General features: G+C 36.5%; 1 protein-coding gene across 4 annotated transcripts; it reads left to right on the top strand.

The window, feature by feature from the left end:
• Nucleotides 1,234-4,373, top strand: LOC109124784. Of its 4 annotated transcripts, none has more exons than XM_010438247.2 (3): nt 1,234-1,361; nt 2,574-2,703; nt 3,258-4,373. In XM_010438247.2, the coding sequence occupies exon 3, from the start codon at nt 3,258-3,260 to the stop codon at nt 4,092-4,094; it is 837 nt and encodes a 278-aa protein (XP_010436549.1). In that variant the 5' UTR covers nt 1,234-1,361; nt 2,574-2,703; the 3' UTR covers nt 4,095-4,373. The 4 variants fall into 4 exon arrangements, with proteins under 4 accessions (XP_010436549.1, XP_010436545.1, XP_010436557.1 ...); XM_010438243.2 differs by having other exon boundaries at nt 2,563-2,703; XM_010438255.2 differs by lacking the exon at nt 2,574-2,703 and having other exon boundaries at nt 3,255-4,373.

Here is a 12,676-nt window from a genome sequence, read left to right as displayed (position 1 = left end):
AGGATATTCCAAAAAAATAAAATAAAATATTCACAGAATATTTAATTAACCATATATAGGCAACAAAATCTCAAAAATTAATCACTCTTCCGCGGATTAAGAGTGATTTTCTATTATACTAGCTACAAAATCTCAAAAGAATTTCAAGTTCTCATATGTAGCATATGATTTTATTGCATAATATTATATTCACAACAACTTTTAAAAGAACAATACTTGGGTTCACCCCTAGGGGTGAACCTCTCCATTCACCCCCTTATAAAATAAGGAAATAAAATCTGTATATATTATTATAAAATTAAAAAAATTTAAACCCTTCTTTAATAAACCCAAACCGACATATATAAAATCTAAATCCTAACCATCTCATTTGTGAACCCAAACCGATATATAATTTCGTTCTACTTGTAAAATCTAAACCCTAACCATCTCATTTGTGAACCCAAACCGACATATAATTTTGTTCTAATCGTGAAATCTAAACCCTAACATCTCATTTGTGAACCCAAACCGACGTATAATTTTGTTCTACTTGTAAAATCTAAACTCTAACCATCTCATTTGTACCCAAACCGACATATAATTTCATTCTAATTGTAAAATCTAAACCCTAACCACCTCATTTGTAAACCCAAACCGACATATAATTTCGTTTTAGTTGTAAAATCTAAACCCTAACCACTTCATTTGTAAACCCAAACCGACATATAATTTTATTCTAATTTTAAAAATCTAAACCAAGCCAATATTTAAATTTCCTTAATTAAAAGTATACAGAATTTGTTTCCTTAATTTGAATTGCTTTTTAATTTAATTTTAATTTATTTTTTAAATGAAATATTAGATGGAAGATTCTGATTGGCTGAGAGAAAAGGGGGTGAATGGAGAGGTTCACCCCTAGGGAAGTGAACCTAAGTATTTTTCCTTTTAAAAACAATCACATAAATTATATTTTATATAAAAATTATAATATAAATAAAAGGAATTTCAATATGTGCTCTAGCACGGCTTAGTTGCACTTTATTACTTGAGTGAACAAACAATTCATAAACTCATTTTTGTGTTGGGCTTTTTAATTTACAATTTTTTTCTTAAATTCATTTAAAATTATCAAAATCATAGATAAAATTTAAAATTATTTGGTTAACAAACCAAGTAAATGTATGAAACCCGAGTATTAGGCCTTGAAGTAATTAATGGGCCTGTAACATTATTTCTAAACGACACCGAACTAAGGATTGGGATCTTATAAACAAACATTAAGCTCTCGCCGTCAGGTCACATTTATCGCCACCGCTGAGACCGCCGCTTAGGGCCGTCTCCTCCGTTATCTCCATAACCACAGCAACCCTCATCGCCTGGTAAGCTCCATTTTCTAACCTATTCGATCTCTTACGATGTCGGATCTGTTTCTATTGAAGTTAAATCTCTTGCGATTCCGATCTTTGCTCTGAGATTTATCTGAATTAGGGTTCCCGATTTGAGTTATTGGGTTTTCTCGCTTTATCATTTCTACTGTTCTTTGGCCTTAATGGTTCTGCTTTTGTCTCTTCTCTGATTGCAAATTTATATATTAAAAAAAAAATCAAATCTTGGTAACAGTTTACTCTCTTTCGTGCTTGTGTTTATGTTTGAAAAATGCTTCGACTTTGTTGTTTTCACCACTCTTGATTAAGAATACATAAGATCGAAAGTTGAAAATGTTATCAATCTTGACTATAATTTTGGTTTTGGTCCAAGGAGAGAAGTTAGGTTCGTATGTGGTGGGCTCTATGTTGTGTGGTCTAATTGATGTGTTGGGTTTTGTTTTTCCTTGAAAAGTTGGAATTTGATTCTTGATTCGTGGAACATTGGATCGATTTTACTTCAAAATATATAAATGAATGAGCATTTAGATGTATCAAAGGAAATTTTAGCACAAATTGGAGTTTGGATTTAGCACTTTGTTGTGTTGGAGTGTGATTTATATTCGTGATGTTTGGATTTGGATAGCACCTTGGTGCATTGGAACTATGTATCATTTTGATGCTTTGAATTTTGTACATGGCAATTGCTCATACTTATTCTTCTTTGTGATTTGTTCTAGACATCTTAATTCTGGTCTATGAGTGACTTGGACTATTTTTATTAGCATATCGTGGGTCAATTTTTTGTCTTGGTTATGGCTATAGTTCTTCCTCTGTGTAGTGTTTATGTTGATTTCATGTTGAGGTCATAGTCTAGAGACCTCACTGAGCACTTCCCCTTGTAGTTGCAAAGGAGGAGTAACGAGTCTAGTTTTGGGTATTCTTATAGAGAGAGACATACGAGGCCTTCCTTAGTTGAGTTGGTTCTATTTCGGTTTTGGTTTCCAGACTTCAAATGTTTGTTCTTCTTTCGCTGAGATTACCTTGTTAATTATTCTCATACTTAATTGAAATTTGTTTATAATATTGGTTTTAATTTATGCTTCCTTTAATTGGAAACACATATCGAATTAGGGCGTTTCGTAGCTAGTGGATATCTTTCCTTCACTTGCCTATAGTTATGTTCAGTATTATTGAAAACTTATTTTGTTTGAAGTTCCTCGGCAGGAAAATCCTGTAGAGTCTGAGCCAATGTTGTCGGCGAGAACCTCAAAAGTTGTGGGTGTTTTTCCCGCCGATAAAGCTGCTGGCAAGATGTGTTGGGGTTGGGGTTGGGTAGGATGGTGTGTAGGGCAAGGTAAGGATGCTTTATTTACAAAAAAAAAAATCATTTAGAACTGTGTTCCTTCTTTGGCTTCCAAATTTGTTTTTTGGGGCTTTTCCCATGGAAAAAAGTTCTCTATTTCGTTTTTTTTGGACTAAGGAGGATTCAGGATTCTTGCGTTTCTTTAAACATGGGACACTTTAAGATATGATCTTGGATTAGTTTCTGCTTCTTGTGGTATTATCATTACAGTGTGAGGTTTTATCATTTCCGAAAGTTAGTTCTTGGATCACAATAAAAAATGTGAAACACCTTAGACTATGTTCTTCCCTGTTAGTACCGTCTTTGTGAGAATATGCTGGTTCTGCTCGATACCCTTTCAGTTCACCAGTTTACCGGAATCTATTAGAAACAAAAAAACTCTTAGGTTACAACAATATTGTCATGGATCAGTTGATGCGCGTCCTCTGTTTGTCAGTTGTTAATTTGCATAAAATTGTTGATTGCTGAGAAGCGTCTTGTGAAGTGAATTCAATTTTTTTTTTAATATATCTGATAATCATTTTTGCTGTGGATTCAATTAGCAGATGGGGAGAACTAAGGAACAGGCATCATTAACTCGGTTTCCACCCGCCCCTCTGAAAGATATTAAATTTAAAAAAGATTTAAACAAAGGAAACCAGGAAAAGGGATATGTGAAGGCTCTGAAAAGAAAACCTTGGAAAGGTGTGACATGCCCTGTCTGTCTTGAGGTTCCTCACAACTCGGTCGTCCTCCTTTGCTCATCTTACCACAAAGGATGCCGTCCTTGCATGTGTGCCACGGGAAGTCGTTTCTCAAATTGTTTAGAGCAGTACAAAAAGGCCTATGCGAAGGATGAGAAAAGTGACAAACCGCCGGAGCTATTGTGCCCGCTCTGTAGGGGTCAGGTGAAAGGTTGGACTGTTGTGGAAAAGGATCGGAAGTATCTGAATTCTAAGAAAAGGTCATGCATGAAAGATAACTGCTCGTTTTATGGAAGCTATAGACAGCTCAAAAAGCATGTCAAGGCAGTACATCCGAGATCCAACCCAAGAGCCATAGACCCTGTGCTTGAGGAGAAATGGAAGAAGCTTGAAGTTGAGAGGGAGAGGAGTGATGTAATCAGCACAGTCATGTCGTCGACACCTGGGGCTGTGGTATTTGGAGACTATGTGCTGGAGCCGTACAATGATGAGTATGATGATGACGACGAAGACAGTGAGTCAGATGATGGTATTGAAGGTGGATTCTTCGAGCTGGGATCACTTGCAGGATTTGACATGAGTCGTATACAACCACGTTTTGCTCCAGCCATCTCAAGCCGGGGACTTCGCACTATTCTCACAAGGAACCGGTGGGTTCGAAGCAGAGGTGTGAGCAGAAGGCGGCAAACACAAGATTGATGATTGATGATTGATGATTGGAAAGCGGATGATTCTACTCCGTCTGACCAAGTTAAGCTCCGAGCTCTATAAAAGCCACGGAGGGAAAGGCGAGTGGGAACAAAACAAATGGTTGTTGATTGAAGTTTTCTAGTTAGCGGTTTAGAGTTTCTTCAGGTTTGGAAGTTTCAGTTGGGTTGGGTGTTACCTCGACCTTTGATTTAAAAGAGTTCAAACGTTTTATATGCTTTTGGTACTTTTTACTTGATTTGAAAATATCTTCGGTGGTTTCTTTTTGTCTCTTTTGATTTTTAGATTTTTATTATATATATATAGTGGGAAAAACAAAGTATTAACGAGTTTTCAAGATCGAGATCAACACTCTGCTACTGAGGAGTGTAAGATATCGATCATTAATATTAAATCATCGAGTTCATACATACATTTATAAAAGGGAACAAATACAAAGTTATATGTTTCCTCACAAAAACAGTTTTTATCATCTGGTTTATATAACTCAACGAGAACTCAATTCCGTAAAGACTTGGCTCACTGATGACGTTGTACCATTTTCAGATTGGGGTTGATTTCTAGTGAAAGCAGCAGCAGCCCTTAGGTAAAGGAATGGTGACTGTCTCGCTGCCAAGCCAAACTATGACAGAGCTCAGGGTTGGTCTCTTTGATGCATTCTCTTGAACGCACAACAAACCAATCTGGATCAATTTGGTGATCTCGTTTCTTGGACTCTCTGTCAAGAAATGATCGATTATAATCCCCGGCTTTCCTTCAACCCATCTCTTCCATGTCTGACCAACACAAAAAGACATCTCTTTAGAGCTTTGGAAGATAAAAGAATTGGAGCAAAAAGATTGATTTATATATGAAGAAGCTTACAAAAGCTGCAATCACCTTCTCCTTGGAAGCTATTGTTTCTTTCACCACTTATCATCTCTAGAAGCATAACACCAAAGCTATAGACGTCAGATTTAACTGATCATTTGCCCGTGATTTAGGTATTCGGGAGCCATGTATCCGCTGCGTATATTTCAACAAATAACATTAGTTGATGATATATAATTTGTTCAATAACGTAATGAAAAAAAGTTAAAAGAATAGAGCATCTAAATATGTTATCTTTTTGAGTGTCGTCCAAGTCACAATCTATTGGCAACGAGTGAACTGAACCATACACTTTTTCCTGCTCTCATCTCATTGTAGATATGAGATTCTAAAGACTGCCTCGTCCAAGTTATTATTCTTTTTTTTGGTCATTTATACATGTGTTAGGCTTACGTACTAAGTTTCATAAGTTCTTTTACCGGGTTCCAGCTATCCGTCTTGTTTCAGCTTGGGTCTCATCAGTGTTGAACAACCTTTGCGGTCCCAAAGTCTGCAACTTTAGGGTTCATCTCAGCATCTAAAAGGATGTTGCTGGCCTTCAAGTCTCTGAGAATTACCTTTAGTTGAGAATCTTCATGGAAATAAAGAAGTCCTCGAGCAATTCCTTCTATAATCTTGCACCTCATCTCCCATCTAAGAATTGAACGCTTGTTTTTCATCTGGGGATTTCAAGAACAAAATAATTATTCTCTACAAGTGTTTTAGAAATATAGAAAATGCACCTTTCTTTTAAAGGCTCACCAAAGATATAGTGATCAAGACTTGCTTTAGTTGGGGACAAACTCGTAAACACGGAGTAAAATTGTCTAATCTATGAACTATTGACTCGTCATGTGGTTTGTTAGGAATAAAAGACACAAGATTTATAGTGGTTCACCTTTAATGTGAGAACTACCTCAACTTTCTGCCACTGCAAATTTCACTTATAGATCAAAGAAATTTGGATATTACAAGTTCTCTCAATACTTCGCTCTATCACTCTCCATTTTCGATAATCATAAAAATCAATTATAAAGAATACGTATAAAGGAAATCTCCAAGGGAAAAGAAGCATGGACCGGAAATACCCTAAATCTAAATAAAACGTCCTTCATATTTTGTGTGTTATTATGGCCAATTGACCTCTCCCTCTATCCACATCAATTTTTTCCTTTCATTTTCTGACTTTAAACCGAGTGACCACTCCTAACAGATTCAGAATTTTCTTCTTATGATTTTTTTTTTTTTTGACTCCAAAGCCGACCCATGACCACTTTTATGGTACTTAGGAAAGACACTACTGAGATTTGTCTCCACGACTCAAACATGGTTGAGCTAATTGACAATCCTTGAAGCTTTCCTCTGTTTCGCCACATAATCTTGGAGTTGTAATCATGCGACATTTGAAATTGCTAAGTGCATCCATAACAACCATACATCTCTCAAGGCAGCTCAGCTTGGACATATGAACGCTCCTTCTCCGACCTCCTTTGCAGTGTCCTGGCCTCTCAGCCTCTGTTTTGTCTCCTTTCTTACCATTGACTCTTCTCTCTATTTTCTGTTGTTGCTCTAGTCTATATACATTCTAGTCCGATTACAGAGGAACCAAAAATTGTCAAAATTTGTTCACAAGTCCGATTACTTTTGGCGCACCATTACAAGGTTTAACGAGATTAATGGAACGCATACAACAACAATAACAAAAAGACTATTTCGCTACTCAATTAATATAATGTCGTGTATGGGAGGTTGAGATGTTGTGCACGATAACAAATCCCAAATCCCTTGAATCGNNTTTTTTTTTTTTTTTTTTTTTTTTGAGTTCTGTTGTCGAGAGACTGAGTGGTGGAACACAAGAAATCCAATTAGTTGCAGATTAGGATTTTGAGGATTACCCACTAGAAGAATTGTTATGTATAGTTACGATTTAATTTGTAGGTATTACATATTATTCGTAGCAAAAAAATATTTGTTACTATTTTGTTACAAATTTAATTAGTAATCATTTCGTCATAGCAAATTTCATCTTCGTCACTAATTGTGGTAATTTGCTACAAATTAGATACTAGTTAATTTGTAGCAAATAGCTACTATTTATGACTTATGTCTGTCGCAATTTACTACAAAAAATAACGAACAAAAATGTAACAAATAGATACAACCTGCTATTAGCTCTTTATGTAACAAATTTATGATTATGGTTGAATTGTATTTATACAAATTATTTCTATTTTTGTAATTATATTTAAAGTATGAATAATGTTTTACTTTTGGAATGAAATAATTTTAAAACAAAATTACTATATTTATTATTATGAAACCATCATTTAAAAAAAAACTGTATTACAAAATAAAATAAAAAACATAATTAAAAATAAGTAGATGAACACACTATCCTTCCTCTTTGATAATTGATACTCACTATCACACCAACCCCCAAAGCTGCCTGTCCATGAAGCTCAATTAGCAAAACTAACTCGCAACTAGATAAGGACACAGCTACTGCAAAGAATATAAGAAGATCTTCTAAGATAAAAAATAAAATTATCGTTAGGCTAAGCCACCGTATATGAGACCTTCTCCCAGCACAACCTCTTCCTCTGAAAACCAATCCAGTATTTGACACCTAGTTCCTTCTTTGCTTACTATGAAATCTGCAAACACAAACCAGTTAATACAACATGAAACTTGACATAAACATGGCACAAAGTTAAATCACCTGGAAAAAAAATTACAGAAGAGAAACTTATAAGAAAACAAACTTAAGCAATCTGAGTTTCTCATCTAATACCTCACCAATGCATCGTCTTTGGCTTGTCCTTTGCTCCTTACACACCACAACAAGAAAGAACAATACACAATGTTGTTTAGAAGCAAGATTGATATCCTAGCAAAAGGACAGTCACAGTTTCAACGTGGTTCCAACAAACTATCAACAAGGATGTTGGACCCAACAGCATCAGATCTTTTCATCTCATTGAAATGACCTCTGTCTGATACAAAAGCCATAGACTGATCCTAAAGACCTCCCATAACCCGAATAATCATACCTTAACCATATAACAAAGTTAAATAAAACAAATCAATATTCATATAGTGGATATCACTTATGTCTAATCTCACAACTAAACAAAGCCTCAAGATGCTATCATATCATGTCTAAAATTACAAACTTAAGTAAACCGAGCTCTCTTCATGTGCTATTAATGTAGATTTTTTTTGTAGTGTGTTATTGGCCCGTACGGAACTGAGAATCAGAAAACAAAAAGGTGAAAATTAGAAGTTATGAATTAAAAAAAATTAGACTGTCACACACAAGCAAAAGTTGTTCCCTTTCAATGATAATACAACCAAAAAAAATGATTCATGTGATCGAGAACTGAATCAAAGAAGAAGCTTTTTTTTTCCAATTGCTTATTTCATATCTTTTACAAAGGATTTAGAAGACGATGCAAGCTCTTTTCTTAAATCAACATCCATGCTATTTTCATAGATAAATTTTTAACAAACCAACCATTTTTAATCAAACTTCAGGAAAATAAAGTTCAGGTTTTTAAGAGTTTAAAGGAGAGAACCTGTCAACAATCAGAACTCTGCTAAAGCTCAGAAACCCAGAAGACTCTTCCTGTTGCATATCACAAAATTAAGTCTCTGATTCACACTGTAAGTAATCACAAAACCCTAAATTGGGGATTAAAAAAAAGATTGAACCTTTGAGGGAGATGGGTCGAGAGAAGAATCATCAAGGTTATTGAACAGTTTCTTCATCTGATCCATAAAACCCAGTCGGAAAAAATAACAAAATCGATAACTACGATGGCGAATTGAAGCTGAACGCCTTTGTACTTAAGTGAACCCTTCCCAATGTTCCTAGATCTGGTCGGTGAAGCCCACAAATCTTAGGAGAGAGAGCAAGAGGCAATGCAACGAGATCGAAGAGGTGAGGAGATGAAAGGTTTACAAAGAGAGAAGAGGAGAATAAAGAAAGCTATGAATGAGAAGGGGACACCGAGAGACCAAATATTTTGGCTAAAGTGTGGCAGTCTTTGTTATTTACATTATTTTATAAATTATTTACTACAATTTGTGACGATTTCTCCTGTGTGTACTAGAGTTACAACATATTTTGTCCCTAATTTTATAGCAAATTTGCTACAAATTTATCCTGGTATGTATTTGTCATTATTTAGCTACGAAAAGTAACTAATTTGCAACAAAATCTATTATCAAATAATTTCTAGCTAATTCGTAACTTTTTGTAATTAATATTTGTAATTAATTTTTTCGTAGCAAAAAACAATAACTATATAATTGTTATGAATATAGAGTTTAGAGATAAAACTCTTGTTATTCTTATTGATTATTCCCAAGGTTACATGCATATATATAGTAGAGTACAAGTCTTAGTTTAAACCGACATAAGGAAGTAATGGCCGAGTAAGGCTTCGGCCAATGGGCCGAAGGTGTGCGGACTGAGTATAGCCGATGGACCGAGACTCCATGGATAATAGGTGGGCCGGTCTAGTGAGTCCACTAAGTGTTTCACAACACTCCCCCTTGGACGAAACGACCGTGCCTATGTTGGATGGGATCGCTGCAATGTGCTTAGGGGATGCTGCCTCATTAAAACCTTACCAGGAAAACCCATTGGGACAAAACCTTGGTGAAGGAAAAAGAGTACAGCACACATTGCTCCCCCTGTTCCAAACATCACTCTAAGTCCCTAAGGGGGGTGTATTCAACTTGATATTTTAAGTGATTTGTGTAAAAGTTACAAATCCTATGTTATTCAATCATGGATTTTAAAAACTCTCCTGAAATCCACTGTTATTGAACTGATGATTTAAAAATCTACTTTAAAATCCACTGTTATTCAAAACAGTTTGTGGATTAGGATTTTAATAAGTTTTAAGGATTCTAGAGGATTTGAGAGGATTTGTTTAGTTAAAAATACAGAAATCCAAATCTCATGGTTTTAGGTGGGATTTGAAAGAATTTTCCTATAAATCGTATCAACTTCCCTAAAATCTACAGAAATTCCAAATTTACTAAATCCCATCAAATCCTCCAAAATCATTGTAATACACCCCCCTAAGTCTCCGCATCCCAATCTGGTGCGCAAGCTTCTTGAACGTTGTTGTCGGTAGCGATTTGGTGAAGAGATCGGCTGAGTTGTCACTTGACTGAACTTGCACTATAAGAACTTCTCCGGCCTTTTGTAGTTCATGTGTATGGAAGAACTTTGGTAATATGTGCTTCGTCCGATCTCCCTTGATGTAACCTTCCTTGAGCTGTGCGATGCATGCTGTGTTATCTTCATAAATTACGATTGCTTCTTTGATGTCTTCCAATCCACTGTCTGTCCGAATATGCTGAGTCATGGACCGCAACCAAACACATTCACGGCTGGCTTCATGCATTGCTAGTATCTCTGCGTGATTTGATGATGTGGCTCATAGAACGCCAAGAGATTGTTGTACCACCATGTGTAAACACATAGCCTGTTTGTGATTTCCCATTGTGTGGATCAGATAGATAACCTGCACCAACTAAACCATCTTTGTTATAGTTAGTGTAATATAGACCAAAGTCTGTCGTACCCTGTAGGTATCGCAGAACATGTTTTATACCATTCCAGTGCCTTATGGTCGGACAAGAACTATATCTTGCTAGGAGGTTCACGGCAAAACTTATGTCCGGCCTAGTGTGGCTAGCCAAGAACATTAACGCTCCTATAGCACTGAGGTAAGGCACTTCAGGTCCGAGAAACTCTTCATCGGCCTTTCTAGGAGCAAATGGATCCTTATCCACTTGTGTACTTCTCACAACCATGGGGCTAGTCAATGGGTGAGCCTGCTCCATATTAAACCTCTTGAGTACCTTTTCTGTATATGCCTTTTGATGCACAAGGATACCATTGTTTCTGTACTCAAGCTGCAATCCCAAACAGAATTTTGTCTTGCCTAGGTCTTTCATCTCAAATTCTTTCTTGAGATATTCTACAGTTTGGGCGATTTCCCCAGAGGTTCCAAGGATGTTTAAATCATCCACATAGACTGCTATTATCACAAATCCTTTGTTTGCAAACTTCTTAATAAATATACATGGACTGATGGGGTCATTCCTATAGCCTTTCTTTGCCAAAAATTCGCTAAGTCTATTATACCACATTCGACCACTCTGTTTCAGTCCATAAAGCGATTTGTCTAGCCTTATGCAGTACTGTTCTCGAGAACCACTCTTATCTTTGAGTTCTATTCCCTCTGGTAATCTCATATAGATTTCATTATCCAGTGGACCATATAAGTAAGCAGTTACAACATCCATTAACCGCAAATCCAGTTTTTCTCTTACAGCCAGACTTATTAGATATCTAAAAGTCGTTGCATCCATCACAGGGGAGTATGTCTCCTCATAATCTATTCCTGGTCTTTGAGAGAATCCTTGTGCTACAAGCCGTGCTTTATATCTCACGATTTCATTCTTCTCATTTCTCTTTCTTACAAAGACCCACTTATGTCCAACTGGTTTAATTTCAGGTGTTATCCTTAAGATCGGACCAAACACACTTTTCTTCTTCAAAGAGTTTAACTCCACATCAATAGCTTCTTTCCATCTAAGCCAATATTTGCTTTGAGTGCACTCTAATATGGATGTGGGTTCTAGATCCTCATTTATCTCAAGTGCTACCTTGTATGCGAATATATCATCAATGTCGACATCTTTTCTGTTCCATTTAATTCCAGACATGATATAATTTATTGAAATCTCATTATTATCAATATTCTCAGGACCTAGAGGTTCAGCTCCTTATCATTTGCTGCGGCCATGTCTGTACTCTTGGTAATTCCCTGAACCTCGGTCTGTTTTGCACCCTTAGACTTTCGAGGATTTTTATCTTTGGAACCTAATGGTCTACCTCGTTTCAACTTGAATATTGTAGCAACTTGAATATTGTGTTCCTTCTGAACATCAATTCGTACTGGTGCATTGCAAGCTGGTATGTACGATTTTGTTACTCTCTTTGGGTCAGCAAAGGAATCTGGCAATTGATTAGCTAGCTGCTGTAAATGTATAATCTTTTGAACCTCTACATCACATGCTAGAGTTCGAGGATCTTGCCAATTTAAGGATGTTTGATTCTATGTTAATTCCTTGACCAGCTTGCTAGTCTCACCACCCAATACAGGGAATTCGGACTCAATAAATTGACAGTCCGCGTATCTGGCCTTAAATAAATCTCCTGTGAGTGGCTCGAGATACTTTATGATGGTGGGAGACTCATATCCAACATATATTCCCATCTTCCTCTGAGGTCCCATCTTAGTTCTCTGTGGTGGAGCAATCTGTACATAAACAGCACAACCGAATGTTTTGAGATGGGATATGTCTAGCTCATGACTCGTTAATAGTTGGGATGGTGAATATTTGTGTTCACTAGATGGCCTGATGCGTATGAGCTCTGCTGCATGCAATACTGCGTGTCCCCAAGCCGACACAGGGAGCTTCGATCTCATTAACAATGGTCGAGCTATCATTTGTATTCGTTTAATGAAGGACTCAGCCAGTCCGTTTTGTGTATGGACATGTGCCACAGGATGTTCCACACTCACCCCCATGGACATACAATAATCATTAAACGCTTGGGATGTGAATTCACCAGCATTATCTAGACGTATAGTCTTAAGTGGAAAGTCTGGAAAGTGTGCTCTTAGCCTTATAAT

The sequence above is a fragment of the Camelina sativa genome, chromosome 2 (genome assembly GCF_000633955.1).
Source record: "Camelina sativa cultivar DH55 chromosome 2, Cs, whole genome shotgun sequence".
NCBI classification, from domain to species: Eukaryota; Viridiplantae; Streptophyta; class Magnoliopsida; order Brassicales; family Brassicaceae; genus Camelina; species Camelina sativa.
Note: the sequence above shows the minus strand (reverse complement) of the source record. Positions and strands in the feature narration are given on the sequence as shown.